This window comes from Neodiprion pinetum, chromosome 1 (genome assembly GCF_021155775.2).
Source record: "Neodiprion pinetum isolate iyNeoPine1 chromosome 1, iyNeoPine1.2, whole genome shotgun sequence".
In the NCBI taxonomy this organism is placed as follows: Eukaryota; Metazoa; Arthropoda; class Insecta; order Hymenoptera; family Diprionidae; genus Neodiprion; species Neodiprion pinetum.
The window spans coordinates 8,233,062-8,249,658 of NC_060232.1; the positions used below are offsets into that span (position 1 = coordinate 8,233,062).

Consider the following 16,597-nt stretch of genomic DNA (forward strand, 5'->3'; position numbering starts at 1 on the left):
CCGACAAAGTCTACGTTGTTGAAAAATCTAATAAACAAATAGCACCTACTAGTAAGTACGTGAAAATAGTAATAAATAAACAATAGTCACGATACTACATACATAGGTACGGAACTTGGTTTTGTCGTAGAATTTATAACAGACACAATTAGCTTTACTGCATGCGTCACTATTTATTTATTTATTTTTTTTTTTTGGCAGAACTTCAAATCCGCTCATCCAAATCGCGGCTTATAAATTTGTCGCGAACCTCTCGAAATGGTACAACGACTTCGAAACTCGGACTCGCGTCGAGGCCGCCCGCGGTGCATCAGTCGTCGTGTGTCAGACCTTCGAAAATTTTCTGGACGCACCCTCAGTAGCGGGAGTTTGCGCGAATGGATCAATACGGCGGTTCCCCAGCACGTGGATCCAGCCCCTCGACGGTCCAGCGCGGATGCTGGGCCAGATATTCAGTCGTACGATTCTCGTTTCACGGCGACGTTTTCGCAGGGTTCATCCTCAACTCGTGTACCAGATCACGTTTCGCTTCGGGTTCACGTTGAACTTTGAGACGATATTCCAATACACAGGATGATGATACCAATCTGAATCAAGCTGGATGCAAGTTGAAACGGTGAGTGTAATAATTAAAGAAGAAGAAAAATTAATCAGTCGTAAGAAAAGTCGAGGATTACATTAATTTCTTTTTTTTTTTTTTTTTTGTGCAACGTTTACAAAGATTCGTCAATCGGGCCTTCTGGAAAATAGAGTGACTTTCGACAAACCGAGTGAAATTAAATAAAACAGTGCATTTTACGACCGTTCGTTACGTGACTACTTCGTGAGCTTGTACAACCATCGTCAGCGTTTTTTTTTTTGTTTTGTTTTATTTTTATAGATGGGTACACTCATTGATGTTTAAGATATTGTACCGACTCCAGAACTCTGTATCACTGTTGCAGAGTTGCACTGAAATATAATTGAGACAAATGTTTGCATCTATACTCTCCTTGCATTGAGGAAGGAAGTTGGATTTACGAAATTTTCAATGTTCCGGTTACTGTAGACACACTCTTGAAAAGCTTTCCTTGGTATCCATTAAATAAGGACGATGTTACCCCGCTATGCGCTGGTTTTTAGAGTGGATTATACGCATACTCAGGCACTCTCGGTGTATATCAGATCACGTCGCGAACTCATACTTACCGCAAACTCCGCGCTACTCGAAGAAACTGATACATAAATATTTTTGTCGACTCTCAAATCTTGGTATACGAGGATAGCGTGCGATAATGAGGTGATTATACCGCTTGGAAAGAATTCTTGCTCAGTATTATATTATACTCAATGTGAAAGTGCCTCGTTATCATAATTTCTTCTCCTCAAAACCGCCGCGTTATGGTGTAATGAACAATTAAAAAAGAAACCAAATGAGGGGAGGGAGTGAAAAAGCTAATACGAATGGTAGGTAAGTCTACGAGAATTGAGGCTTTCGACTAATGAGGTTTAAATTTGAACTACATTTTTTGACAGAAATTTTATACAACGAGGTACGTTCCGATGTCGAATCGCATTTTTATCATTCGAGTTGCCTACCACTGATCGATCGCTTCTCGTAATACGAGTAATTCAACTACGACCCTTACCGTCAACTAATCATCCCAGAAAATGCTTCACTCCTGCACGAAGCATAATACGTTTCGAAACGATCTATAAACCCAGCACTAAGGACTTAAGAGCACTTGGAATGCTCACCGCGCCAGAGTTTCCACGATGCATCTGTCCTGGAAGAAGGGTTGAACATTTCACTGAAACGTTGGTGGAACACGATACAGGTAGAAAGTTTGAAAACGGCGTTAGATTTCATTTGCATCAGTGCACAGCCGACACTCTCCCTGTATATGCAGAATATGAAACACCTTTTTACCTTTTGGCGAGAATAGACAGCTGCAGCGAAACCTTCGGAATCATATTTTCCATGCACGTGAAGGCGAGACTGATCGTTGCACAGAACCGTTCAAATCTGGAACCGTGTCACCTTGCCATTTTCCCCTGAGTTTCACGATCAGGGAATTGTGATAATTGGCAGATCGTGTTTCCGGCATAATTCATGGTGCAGTTTCGACACACTTGTAACCCTCGATCACTCCTTCGAACCCCTCGTTAGCAGATCCAGCATGTTGTTTCATCCTCCCTCTGAACCACGCGAGTTGAATATTCACCCTTTCTTTGCAAACTGTTCGCAGTAAATTTCTGCTACATGTTGATGTACAGCCCGAGTGCTGGCAGCCGTTGTTTATTGAAAGCAAAAGTTTTTCTGATAACGCGTCTATAAGCCATGCATATTTGCCCAATTCTCATCAGTCACTATATCCACATAAAATTGAACAATCGAACGTCAAGTTATGACTCACAGTGGGAGTTGTCAACAGCTTGACTCGCCTGGTTGAGTAACATGCGAAATTGATAAGCTGTAGTCGGTCTGTGTGCGGGTGTAATGGAATTTGGATGGAACGCGGCGTGGTGAGCTTGCAAAGTGCTGGCAGGCTCGCGTATATACGCATCGGAGAAATCGCAACCTCTAATGTAGTGGCCCCTGTGCAGAAATTGAGGGCTTTCAGCGTTTCATACCGGGCCATGACCCCGGTCGTCGTCAGAAACAGGTCGTCGTCAATCTAAAACCGTTGTCGCGTGCACGCTTGAGCGGCTGTTGTAAATTGGAATTTTGGTTAATTGAAGTTTGCTCCAGGAGGTCAGTTGACGCCTGTATCAGACAGGGTGAAAAATAGCAAGTCAAAGATCTCATAATTTCAACTCCGTTGGACTATCGACGGTCGATCGTCACTCGCCTCGTTCGTGACCCGTGAAATGGAGTTTAGGTGCAGGGTATCCCGGCAAAAAATTCGCTGGACTTTAAAGTGCACCAGGTGCAATCGATACCGTAACTGAAACCGCGATTTCACGGCTCTAACATATGCTATTACAGCGGGTTCGACTGATAATTGTTCGCTACTCCCGAGCTATCGTGATATAGGATATATATATCTATATGCTACCGGTATAATGCTAATTGCAGGCTCAACTGCCCGTCCGCCAATTAACGGAGGGTTTAATTAAATTATTGCACTTCGATGCAGGGATCCCAGTTTTCGCAAAGTTTCATTTAAGCTCTCTGTTCAAGTTTCGTGATATATTCTGGACTCCGGATGAAATAGTTCAAGCGGAACGTATGTTTGTTATTATACAGGGATTTGTCGCTATGCGAAAAACTGATTCTTAAATATTAAATCTCCCTCCCCTTTGTTGTACGAAAAAAAATTCCCTACAGTTTCAACGAAATTTCGCCGCAAGCTCTGAATGGGCTCGCTTTAATCTTCGTTGTGCGTTATTTTTTATCACGTCATAGAAAAGCCTCGGTGGTTCAGCGTGAGATGTAATAACGAAAATGTTGTATTCAGAAAGTAGAAATTGTTTGGGGAAGTTCATTGGCCGTCTGGAGGTTCGTAGGATGAACATGGCTGTAAATACTTGAATATACCGGCTTGTTAATTTAAACACATTCTTCGCGCATTCCACGAGCTTCCATTTACAAGGGTTGAAACTGTCGGAAACCCCGTTTGACCCTGCTCGCGAGTTTTCACTGGCCGTCTACACGTCCAGCTCGATTCGGTGTTTCACAAGGATTCGTTTTCTCGCAGATCCTGTCCACGTAACAATTGTTTTACACGCTACGTATGTGCGTCGCGGCGAAGACGCTGCAGGCGTCACTTTGATTAGAGTACACGGTGTTCGCATATTCATAGAGTCAGACTGAGGTGCCTCCTTTAAACTCGCTGACATTACAGTATTCTCTTTGCTACGGATGAGCCGGTTTTTTAAACTTCCTTTTTCACACAGTCTTCGTAAAACAACATTTATATTAAACACGCGGAGAGTAAGGCTCTTGAAATTCTGTCGGAAATGTATTCTTCGTTGGAAATAATTCTCTTATGACAATGAATTCCCATCTCTGACGGGGTAAATTGTCTTCTGTAAACATTTTTCTTTTCATTCCTCAAAATATGACAAGTCTGCGTTCAATTCGAGGATTTATAACTGGTTAACGATTGCATGATACAGAAGGGTGTTCTTCTACACCTTTGTTTTCCCTCTCGTCTCGTGCTTTCACGCTGGATACTAATTACAAAAAAACATACGAATATGGTACACAAGTCGAAATGCCGAGAGTGGTTTTATGCAAAACGAAGCAGCGTTGAAGTGACCCGATTAGCATTGTATAGCGAGTTTAGAGGCACTTTAGGAAAGCGTATTATACATGCTATTGAAATGACAATTTATTTCTAGTACTTCGAGAGAGAGAAAGAGAGAGAGAGAGAGAGAGAATCCTTGGAGAGTTTGCGACGCTCGGATTAGCTCTGGCATTTCTCGACTGCTAGGTGAAAATTCATTCAATTCCATTTAAATGTGAAAGTTGACGTGACAATCTAGGAAAAGAGGTCACTGTTCTATTTCAATACCTGAACTCTACGCCTGTATATGCATGAAACGTCTACTGATTTCTTTGGCTACTACTGAAATTTTACCCAGGGTTTCAATCTGAATCGTTATACCTTCGGTCAAACTGCGGTACGCGGTACAAAGAATTCCACACTTGACACATCCTACTGACAAAGAAACGCCCGTTAAATCATCTCGGTGCCGTTGTTCTACATTGTTTCAGAACAAGCTGATCCTGTGACCGTGTTCAGTAACGTAATACTTGAATAAAAAATAAAAAGAAAAAAAAAAAATACACCAACCCCACGAGTTCACTCGAGCCCGACGGGAAGGTGAGGTACTTCCGTGCCCTTGCCGGGCATCCGATGTGTGTGATTTAGCACGAACACATCGCACTTTCACATGCATATCCGCAGATCATTCACGCACTCCGAATAAACGTCATTCAACATTGGCACTGTCAGCTCTGCGGGTTGCCGGGTGAGGGCGAGCAAAAAATAATAAAGAAAGGCATTTTCTTCGCGCTTGAATGGGCGCACGGGTTAATCTCGACGTGAACCAGTGAACCATGGCGGGCTCTATGTTCCTGCAGGATTCCTTCCGTCTTAAGTGTAACAGAGTGTCTCTGATGTTTTCAGGGCAGAAGCTGACTCCGTGGAAGACTGGAAGATGGGAATCTACGTGGCAGGGGTCGCTGGGGTGGCCGTATTCTACGCCGCTGTTCTCGGCGTTGGTGTCTGGGCAGCGACGGTGAAGAAGAACAAGATGCAGAGAGGGCAGGACGACATGCTGCTGGCGAACAGAGGCCTCGGTCTCTTCCTCGGAGTGCTGACTCTTATCGGTGAGTAATGTTGGAGTCTCTTTGCCCGGCTCTATCTTTTCATTGTGTCGCGACTATGACCGCCTCCGCGTTAAGTCAGTTAATTAAGGCGGTTCAGGTCTCGGAATTTTGCGTGTAGATGTGTTGAGAGAAAATGGATTTAGTTAGACAGTGAAAACCGTCGGTATAGGCGGCTATTATGCCTCTCAAGAGAAAGACGGGAAAGTCCTTCGGTGCGCCGCGGAGAACTCCGACCTTTTCTACTTCATATTTCATTCGACTTAATTAGTGGAAAAATTCACCGCCAGACTCTTGGCGAACGGGTGAAGCGCTCGAAACTTTTTTTTAAATATGAAACAATGGCCTCATCTACTCGGCCCGAGTGCCTGAGGGACTCGGTAATCATGACGCGCGATTCACTAACGGATTTTCCTCGCAGTTCACGTAATCCGCAGATCGTGCCACTCGCCCAATTTTGACTGGACGCGATTTACGATCTTCGGTACCGAATCCCGCCGAACGAAAGTGAAGGGACCTCCAATTCGGGTGAAACGGAAAGAAAAATCCGTACAACATGGTAAACCACGCGGATATCATTCGTAATTCCACCGATATCGCGGCTTTCGTATAATTGAACGCCCAGAGCCATTTGTGTTCCGCATTAGCCATTACCCTAATGAATGTACCCCGGTTACCCGGAGCTGCAGACTGCTGAAGCTTTGACAGTGTGAGAGAGAATTTTCAAAACCTATTTTATCCATTCATCCACGTTCCATCAGCTTCCATTTGCTTCGGCATACTTCGCCATTCAAATCGACCCGCAAGGTGCACTGTAAATCAGACTAACGCGACTCTGAGAGTATAAGGTATGTGAAATGTTGAACGACTACTGTCGCTCACGCCCGGTTGTAAGCTACAGTTGCGGTTCTTTTAAATGCTTTCACATATTCCTCTCTGAAATCCTCCACACGTTGGGAAGGGATGGCATACCACAATGCCTCGTTTTTTATCATATTGCTGCGTGTTTCCTCCATCTACCCGTATCCTGCACTTTTTTTTTTTTGTTTTGTTTTCTGTTTGCGTTTTTCCCTTATTATACCACCCGCTGCCACCGTATTTTCAGTACTCTAGTTTTTCATACCTACGTTGAAATTAAAGCCCTCCTAGCCTGAGAACCATACCGTTGCGCGGTCCCAAATGCGTTCATCGTTATAATAAACATTCCACTTGAAGATATACTGTTCCCATTAACGGCGTAGCGGTGAATCTCTGTTGATGATCCTTTAATGCAAAACTCAACGTTCTCATTTTATTATACCGGCGATGTTAACTTGCATGACAAATTATACTAATTGTTCTCTCAAATTTCTTCTTAGTCTGAGTTATGAGTTACGAATTAGGATTATCCTCGAAGCTCGTTAGTACTTGTATTCCACAAAGTTCCTTACGCTGGACGGTGTATAAAAGGTCTCTTGTTTCATCTCTTCAAATAGCGTAGTACTCGTAACGATACTGTAATCAACAAGTCTCACAGTCTGAATATGGAATGTTTTCAATTCTCAACATCATACCAACTTCATTAGGATTCGTTTTTTTTTTTTTACAGCAACGTGGGTCGGTGGTGGTTTCATCAATGGAACTGCGGAGGCGATGTTCACCAGAGGATTGGCTTGGTGTCAAGTACCAATTGGTTACAGTCTGAGCCTACTATTCGGTAAGTGGGTTTGAATCGAGGGGATGGATAGAAACGGGGAATAAACCGAGAAAAATCAAGTTTCTGTGTACGTTCCAAAGAACATATCCAGATTTCTTTCAAAGTCTTTCGAATCAGCGAACTCCTCTTTCACAGCTGTAAGTCCTATATACACAAACAAATCGTGTCACTCGGTTTAGTCCAGCATCCGTCCTTCAATTGATTTCGTTTGACCAATTACATCGCTCTTCTGCGTTGAGCTCGACGCATCTTTTGAAAAATATCGACCTTGCCTTTTTCATATTCAACATCTCTCGCTTCAAAGGCGCCCTGCTATTTGTGAAGCCGATGAGGAACGCCGAGTACGTAACAATGCTCGACCCGTTTCAACAACGATACGGTGCTCGAGTGGGAGGACTTCTCTTCCTGCCGGCTCTTTGCGGCGATCTTTTTTGGTGCGGAGCGGTACTCAGTGCCCTGGGCAGCTCCCTTTCCGTCGTTGCTGGAATCGACTCCAACGTCAGCATCTGTGCCTCTGCTCTGCTAGCCGCAGTGTAAGTAACGACTGGTATTTTCAAAAAATATTTCTTAATTCGCACGTTGATACCAAAACTTTCTGATTACTTGAGTCGTGCCATTTATCGACAAGCAATAACGTTTAGCAAAAGGCGTGTGAACTGCACAGCGAAAATTAATTCGCCTAATAATGATAATAATAATTTAAAATGCCAAGAAAAGGTTTATCGATAAGTTCGACAGAATTTAGTGCGGCATGAACAACGTCTCAGGTTTCAGCTTTCGGGCTGAGGGGTGAGTCAGCAAGCTACCCTCGGTGACTTGATAACATTTTTCCCTCAATTTCACGGCGGGCATCCATCCCATTACGAGAGGCAGCGTAGCGAATCGTTCGACGACCAATCTTCGGATATAAAAAAAAGCTTGATTTGTCCCTGAGACGCTAGGGACGACGCGAAACAATAAAATGAACTAGAGAATAGACAAGGAAAAGATAACGACGCCGCAGTCTGGAGAATTCACTGAGCGGTCCAGTGAAGCGACGATAAGCGTCCGCTCATTTAGACATTTGCATTATATGTATTATACAACGAATCCCTCAGAGTTTATTTTTTCTTTTCTCATCATGATCATAATTATCCGGATCTTTCGTAATACGTATGCGTCCATAAAGTTAAAAATTAAAATATTTTTAAGAAACACCACACGTCATTAAAATGACGCAAGGTTCGTGCACTTCGAAAATATGCAAAACATTCGAGCAGTTTCTAAGCAAAGTCCTTAGCTTTCGGGTTAGTTGTACAGAGAAAAAGTTCAATCCATCAATATATTTAATTGAAAAAAATGGAAAATAATTTTTTCTCATTACAAGAAATGTTTCTTAAAGGTTATTGAAATGAATATTTTCGCAGATTTCCTTTCGATGCGTGAATATCAAGTATAGGTATATTCGAATCAGGAGATATCGGAATGTAAAGCCTCCTCGAATGGACTGAAGCAATGTCACGGGTACACAAAATCATTATCCTTGGGTTACGCTTGTCAGCGGTTGTTGTAAAGACTTATACTCGTCTTCACTCCTGGTTCTTGGTGAAGAGTAAATATAACGTTGAAGAAGAAAGGTGTATCTGCACAATAATCCGACAATCGTATAATATTAATTTCTGAAATTATTTAAAAGGGAGCCAAGAAGACCGAATATACTCATTCATTTGGCAATGAATACATCGCGAGTACTTACCTTTTTACGTCTTCGGCAAAACGGTATAATTAACTTCCAAGTGCCACTTTGCGTATCTTTTTTTCTCAATTTCCGTTCTTTATCGACAATCGATCGTAACCGTAAAGCTTATCGTATTTGTGTACCATCGTCAGAATCAAGAAATTTGTAAAGTAAAACAATCAAGGCGACCCTCAGTATTCTCTTTCAACGACGTTTCTACCAGGTACACGGTTTGCGGTGGTCTGTATTCCGTCGCTTGCACGGACGCCTTGCAGCTCGCTTGCATAACTCTTGGTCTGGCGGTTGCCGCCCCGTTTGCCGTAATGCACTCGGCAGTCTCATTGGAGAAGAATCTACCGACGAAAGACTGGCTTGGCGAAATTAGAGAAGAAGATATGGGCGAATGGATCGACGGCATGTTGCTCCTCGTCTTCGGTGGAATTCCATGGCAGGTATAAAACAGCTCTATCATAATATCATCGCGCTGATAGACACTAAGTCACATACTTTAATCATCGCACTCGTTTCCGCATAGCAAAAATTACACAATTCTTGGAAGAGGGATGTATATACGATTCCGAAATCAATCACCATATCCAAAACCTCGTATGCGTTATTACAGGGTTACTTTCAACGCATCCTGAGCATCAAGAGCACAACGGTAGCGAGAACCTTGTCGATCGTCTCGATGATCGGGTGCCTCACGCTTGCGGTACCATCTGGGCTCTTGGGTCTGGTGGCCAAAGCGACGGATTGGACATTGGTGGAAGGTTTCAATCGTACCATAACGCAGGAGGATGGAAACGTGGTTTTACCGTTGGTCCTGCGTTACTTGACACCTCAGTGGGTCTCCTTCATAGGTAACGTATAATGCAAGTACGGTACCTTAGGTAGCACACTTGTCGAGATGCCTACTACTATTTGCTAATCGAAGCTAGGAAAACAGTAACTATTATTATTATACATTAGTAGTATGTACAACGACTGTCAATAATTGTAAAGTCGAAGCTGTGTCAACCCCATGTCGACAAATGTCCTGAACAATGTCGAGGTCGAGACAAGGTATTGTTTGATGACAACTCAATTTACAGTCATATTGTACCCTGTGTAAGGGGCATTCGTGAATGTTTGGTTGACCTGTAGTCAACTATTGGTTTGAAATACGCTCTTTCTGTAAGTCTCCGATTAATTCACTTCGTTTCCCTACCGATAATAAGTTGGATCATGGAGTTGACTGTGTATTACTTGGAACGCTAATGAGCTGTGTTTGATGCCCATACTCTTCAATTCTCTAACCACAGGCCTGGGCGCTGTTTCGGCCGCCGTCATGTCTTCCGCCGACTCGAGTATATTGGCTAGCAGCTCAATGTTCGCAAGAAACATATATCGATTAACGATCAGGCCCAAGGTGAGTAGGGGAGTTTTTTTCATATCCTGCACCGTTCCTTCATTTTCCATCCGACTCCGTCGATGCGGGAGGTTCCTTTGAGTCGTCGCTATCTATATAAAGATAATTCTCTTTCATACAGGCGACAGAAAAAGAGCTTGCTTGGGTTCTCCGTATCGCTGTTTTGGTCGTGTCAGGTTTATCAGCTGCCGTCGCTATGACGGTCGGCAGCGTTTATTACCTTTCGTAAGTACAATGTACCTGCACCCTCGTCAATGATACGGATAATCAATTACAAGTCGTACCAGTTTATCCTAACAACTTTTTTCCCGAATTCTGGGGTAGCTATCTCTGCTCGGATCTCGTTTACGTCGTTTTGTTCCCGCAACTCCTCGCCGTCGTACATTGGCCCAACTGTGTCGACACGTACGGATGTCTCTTTGGATACCTCGTGGCTGTCGTACTACGAGTTTCCGGTAAGTAGCTCAAGTAATTCTTCGTCGATCAGTTCGATTTTTGTAACTGACAATGAAAAAAACCACTGCATTTTTTTCAAACTTGGTGAAAAGACAGCTGCTTCTTTTTTATCAGGGGGAGAGAAGGGATTGGGTATACCACCGCTCATCGAGTATCCATTTTACAACTCCGCAACACAGACTCAAAAGTTTCCGTTCCGGACTGCAGCGATGATTTGCGCAATGATATCGCAGATTTTCGTCAGTTTTTTCACCAAAAATTTACTCGGCAGAGGGTACTTTCCAAGGTGCTGTGACGTCTTGGGTGTTTATTCACCGGGAAAACCATCCAAACAGAGCGGTGTTGTTCAGAGCAGTTCTGGTGCCGCGCTAATTGACGCCGTCATTACCGTGAGTGAACTGATTTGCTCTGAGGGGGAAAAGCGCGATTGGCCGTTAAACGGTTCAATTGACGGGGCGTGGGGTATACAGACCTTTAGAAAAATTGTACCATTAATTCGTTGAAGTATCTCACGCTAATGATTATCGCTGCTGAATACTCGAGATTTAATTTACCCGACGAAATTTCTTCTTGCAGATCTCACTGCATAACCGAGCAAATCCGTGTTTTCCACTTGATTGAACTCGAGTCGTTGCCCAAAAAAACTTTGAGATTTTTCTATTTTCCACATTTATTTTCATCATTGTAGAATTGTGACCACACACGTTTCAGGAACCACCGAATGGGTCAGAGCATGCAGAAAATCGTCATGAGATGCAGAAATACGACGCAAATCGATCGGTCCGTGATGAAGACGCGCAGCACTACGAGACCGTGAATGATATGTACGAGAAGCCGGAGGAACCGAAATCAGATTTTGTTATTCAAAACGCGAACAAAAATTTGCAAAATTTGCAAAGCATCATGCAGTCTCCGGAGGCCAATCAAACTTCCGTCACTTCTTCTAGTCAGAATAATTACTTTGGTGATCAAATACTGACGGTTAGAAATTTAACCGCAAATTCGGCGAGTGTTAGTCGAGCTCCAGTCACGCATGGCAGTAACTCGGTAAAGGATCAGAACAAGAACACCAAGAGTAAACCCGTGGCATCCAGCACGTCGGTGAACAACGTGGTTTACGCGAAACCTTCGAACATCGACAGAGGCAAAAAGAATGACAAAATTGCCGACAAGTCAATGATGGAACTCAACCTTAACAACGACTCCAGTGTGGGGAAGAAAAACATCAAAGGTGTAAAGCTGATTGGTATGGAGGGAGGTACTCTGAGGAGACCGTCGTTGCAGGTAATTACATGTCTAGTGAAACATTAAACAAGCAATTTATGCGACGTCAATGTCAATCGTTTCATACTTCTATTGTTTTGCGGAATACGTGAGCATTGAGAGTCATGCAACTTTACAGCAGATTAAACGGACAGTTTTATCGTATTGCACTTGGCTCATTTCACATTTACGTTACGTAACAGGGAACATTCTCTCCCACTCCTTCCGTGGAATTGGTTCATATATTGGACAGAAGACAGAGCAACACTTCTTACGGTCCGAGCTCACTGTCTCCAGTCCCAGGGGTTGAGGCTTGCAGGACTCACGGGACAGCGGTTGATGGTCAGGTCGGGAACGAGCATTGTAGAATCAAGAGAGGCATCGTCAGGCACCACAGGTACACTTTGCTTTCTATATTTGAAACAACAGGCTACATTACAGCTGAGCATTTGATCGGCGTGGTAGTATATTATGCAACGAGTGGGACAAAGGGACGATTCCGAGTGACTGCGGATGTCATACGAAATCTGAATCGTTACTGCCCACGAGTTGCACACGATATTTTTCACGGTAAAAATGTAAATTAGATGATTTTGGCCGTCTGCTGAAAATGAAGAAAAGACGCTATTTCTCGATGAATGACGTACGCGTTGAGACATTGCGAATCGTTTCTCCACTAGTGTAGAAATGGTTCGCTATTTCGCAACGCGCTGGTCATACGTAGAAAAATGGCTTTTTTCGTTCATTTTCAGTAGACGGCCGAAACCGCCTAATTTTGTATTTTTATTGTGAACAATATCGTGTGCAAGTGTGAGGAATGACGATTCTGAGTTCGTATGGTATCGGTACTCGCTTTCGGCTCGTGAGGCTAACTTCATACTTACTCAGAATCGTCACTTTAGACCACTCGTTGCGCAATATATTACTTCCGAAACTTTGTCGAACTTTTCACGTGTTCATCAGCTTCAACGAGACCGGGGACAGAGCCTTGACCACGCTTGCAAGACAGCCGAATTATCCCTCGATGCCGTTGAGACCGGAGGACTGTCGCCTGACGTTGATCAAGAGGGATAACAAAGCTGGTGCAATCGTTCGCCATTCGTCTGTAGTCGATGAAAAAGATTCGGGCGAGGGTCTGGTTGTCAGTCCAACTTACAAGATGTACGCTTCGACGGGAAAGACTGGAAATTATTTCGTTACCGACGATGAAGCTGTAAGCAGGTTCTAGACGGGAGTGGCATCAGGATCGCGTTTCAAAGCTCCTTTAATCTAATCAACTGATGAGAAAAGGATGCAGTAAGTTATATGACCCCATATTGTGCTGGAAAATATCTCATATTTCATGTACTTTAGACAATTTCACAGTAGGTCCGACCGTGATATATTTTCTTATCGTCTCACAACTATCTATTAAGCTCAAACCTGGAACATTATTTTTGAAGATTATTTCGAGGAAAAATGTGCAGTTCTTTTAGTAAATTAGCATTTGTGCTATTTTTAAAAAGAAAGAGCTGTCTGATGCAACTTTTGCCGCTGCATGGAACGTTGGCTCCGTTATTCGTATAATACAGCAATAGTAATAACAATAAAAATAGGAAACGTAAATTAGCGAAGCGTTGTTTTACGTGCGATATTGTTAATTTTTTCAGAGCACGAGCGTATAAAAAAATGTTCGAACAGTTTCTTTTTGACGAATGATGATCTTCCGCAGCATTTCCGTGTAAATATATGTAGTCGTAGATACGAGAAGTTTTTGTTGGGTTAGATATTTAATGTACCGCAATACGTGGCAATTGATAATGAATATTATTCGCGAACTATCGATTTACCATTTATTTTGATGTAATATTAAATGTTGGCAAGGAATGAATAATCGATGATATAACCTTAAAGGTACTCGTATTTATGGGAACGAATAAATACACACAAAAATATTACATAGCGAAACGTCCAAACGTGCAAATTCATGATAATCCAATGAAATGATATTTTTGCACCAGTAGCTAACTAGTTATAAATAATATCTAGGAATACAATTCGTGTATATTTAATCCTTACAACAACAGCAACAATAATAACGAAGTAAATAGTATTATGAATAACGCAATTCTTAAAAAGTATAGTGGCCTGACGACCGTATAAAACCTAAGCAACGTATGAATATGACAACAAAAAACACGGTACGATGAAAGTAACGGTGAATATTTGTTATATTAAATAATAAGAATCAAGAAAAGGTGGGAAAAAATTTACAAACATGTTCATATTATCAGTATACTATAAGAAATTTTTACAAAGACTGATTATGAAATGAGAAATTACATTTTGATGTCCCCAATTTTACGCTGGATGAAACCGAGCAGTTGGATACTTGGAGAGTTTTATTCGTCAACTGAGCAAAAATCTGTTGACTTACGGCAATTGCGACCAAAAAACAGGCTGCTATAGTGTTTACTAAACGTTTATCGTAAATTTACTTTGAATACCTATAATACACACCAATTAAGAAGGAACTTCTACCAACACTCGTGTATCTGATAAGGATATTTTACGCAATTAATAATTTTGTAAAGTTATAAGTAACATCTAGTACCTATATCAGTATTATTACTAACTAACTAATGGTAAACTAAGAAATAGAGAACCATGGCAAAACTTTTCAATAGTCAATTTTACGAACTGTACGTATCTGTAATATAGAAATGAAAACATTCAACGACTTAGTCAACTCCGTGTGAAAATTGACTGTTAGTAGTTACTAATTACTTTGAGAGAGAATTGTAGAAGCAGTTTATCATTACGTGAAAACGAATTTTTCTAACGATTATCAGTCATCTGTATGTGCCAGGGAAATTTTTCGTTTCTGAATATTAGTTGCATTATAATTTGTAGGATTAGATCATATGTACTTGAGTGATGGTAATTGATATGCAATGACGATTGTATGTAGGCCTAGATTAATATTATAATAATGATGTGAACATTGTCTGATATTAAAATTATCTTTTCAATTTCGATTATGACAACATGAATGAGGTTGTATACTGTGAATTATGTGCCAAATACATATAATGGTCCTTCAAACATAGGAGAATGTATAATTCCATGTAGATATAGGTAAGTCTACTCAAGTGGTAACCACTAGCTATTAAGTTGATGTCTCAAGATTTCAAATGAAAATAATCAACTGAAAAACTTTGTTTTTCAATATTCGTTATGTTAAAAATTCGTGTAGGAAACATTGATAACGAAAATTTACTTTTTCTCGAACACCTGCATCGTAGCATTTTAAATTATCAAAGTGTCTGAATGATTGTTTGCTTTTATTATTAGTTAGCCGAAGTTATACATTGTTTCGAATAAGAAATAACTCGAATTCTAAGGTAATTAATCACAACACTTTAACAGTAAGTCGATATTTGTGTATAAAAAACGTTAATTATGTGTGCATGTGTTCAAAAATACGAAACACACATCTTGTGACTGCGATGTAGAGAAATTCCAGTACAATAAAAAAAAAAAAAAAACTGGATAATTAGGTGTGTTTAAAGTAAGTCGAAAAGGTAGATACGAATAATAGGTAAAATATTAGTTGAAATTTGATACCTTGATACTTTCACACCACATAAAGCGTGATTTGGTACACAAGAATTGCATGTGACTTCAGTGAACGTGAATCAACTTGTAGAAATCCCATCAAATCTAGTAATAAGAACAATAAATCCGATGAAAATTCATGTACCGTATACTTTATTTGGAGATAAAAAACTGTATGCCTCGATTCTGTGGAATGAATGATACATTCATTAAGGTAGATCTATAGTATCAAATCGTTAGTTCGACGCCTCAGTTAATTACACACCGTTTCGTGACCGAGTGTTGTTTAGACGACGCGCGAGTGATATTGATGATCTAGAAAGATCAGAAGACAGAAGAGTCTCGATACAGAAATTTAAAATATATGGAGATCTCTTCCGCAGAATTTTTTTGATCTAAGGATTCGAAACGGAGAAGAGTCGGAATGTAGTGAGACATGATATCAAATCGACCGAATAGATTCTGACGGTTCTGTAATTTGGATTAACGTACTTTATTTTTCAACATTTTGTCTTTTCTATGTTTCAAATTTCTAAAATTCGGAGATTCTATCGAACAGATTTCCGCGTCCTTGAACAATTCGTACGGTAAAACTGCTAGATTTTTTCTACGTTTGTAACATATCTTCTCCTTTGCAAGGTCAAAGCTAACGTACAGTGTGAGCCAGTAATTGAGACACTTGCGAGATAGCTCCAGAAATGGTATTGAACTACGAATTCAGAATTGAAATCCACATTAGCGTGAAATAAAATTAGGCGTTGGATTTATCGTAAACAATTAAATGGTAGCGATAAAAACCCCCACTTTGAGATTGTGAAGAACCATTAAGAATCATATAATGGAACCAAGGTTCGAGGATCAAAAAACATCGTATGAAGGCAGATTTGGAGTATTTCCGAAGTTCATATCGTCCAGCTTTCTGAAGAGGGATAACAGATCGATTAAGTTGTTTCCGCGAAACCGTTTACGAATAAGAGCTATACCCTACGAGTTTTTAAACGCCAAACTTTGGCCGTTCTTTGCAAACACAGCAATTTCGGGATTCAGATTCTAATATAGGATGTTTTTGTGGGAGACAACGATGACATGTACTCTGAAATAACTAAACGGTACATAGAGAAACTTGCAACCAATGAAAGAAAA

At 41.3% G+C, this 16,597-nt stretch overlaps 1 protein-coding gene across 2 annotated transcripts; it reads left to right on the forward strand.

The window, feature by feature from the left end:
• The first annotated feature begins 373 nt into the window (after positions 1 to 373).
• Positions 374 to 15,594, forward strand: LOC124218952 (high affinity choline transporter 1). Of its 2 annotated transcripts, XR_006883258.1 has the most exons (14): positions 374 to 616; positions 5,118 to 5,320; positions 6,906 to 7,013; positions 7,318 to 7,546; positions 8,954 to 9,182; positions 9,353 to 9,590; positions 10,032 to 10,138; positions 10,260 to 10,363; positions 10,463 to 10,593; positions 10,709 to 10,983; positions 11,306 to 11,878; positions 12,061 to 12,254; positions 12,821 to 13,153; positions 13,507 to 15,594. XR_006883258.1 is itself a non-coding variant. In XM_046625930.1 (13 exons), exons 2-13 carry the CDS (start codon positions 5,149 to 5,151, stop codon positions 13,083 to 13,085), a joined length of 2,625 nt encoding a protein of 874 aa, XP_046481886.1. In that variant the 5' UTR covers positions 374 to 616; positions 5,118 to 5,148; the 3' UTR covers positions 13,086 to 15,594. The 2 variants fall into 2 exon arrangements, 1 of the variants encoding a protein (XP_046481886.1); XM_046625930.1 differs by having other exon boundaries at positions 12,821 to 15,594.
• Positions 15,595 to 16,597: the final 1,003 nt, after the last annotated feature.

What these genes read in the sequence shown, in the direction of transcription:
- LOC124218952 (XM_046625930.1), top strand. Translation starts at nt 5,149, where the DNA reads ATGGGAATCTACGTGGCAGGGGTCGCTGGGGTGGCCGTATTCTACGCC. An exon ending in TGTCGTACTACGAGTTTCCG is followed by an intron (nt 10,594 to 10,708) that starts GTAAGTAGCTCA and finishes CTTTTTTATCAG; the next exon opens with GGGGAGAGAAGGGATTGGGT. An exon ending in GGCATCGTCAGGCACCACAG is followed by an intron (nt 12,255 to 12,820) that starts GTACACTTTGCT and finishes CGTGTTCATCAG; the next exon opens with CTTCAACGAGACCGGGGACA.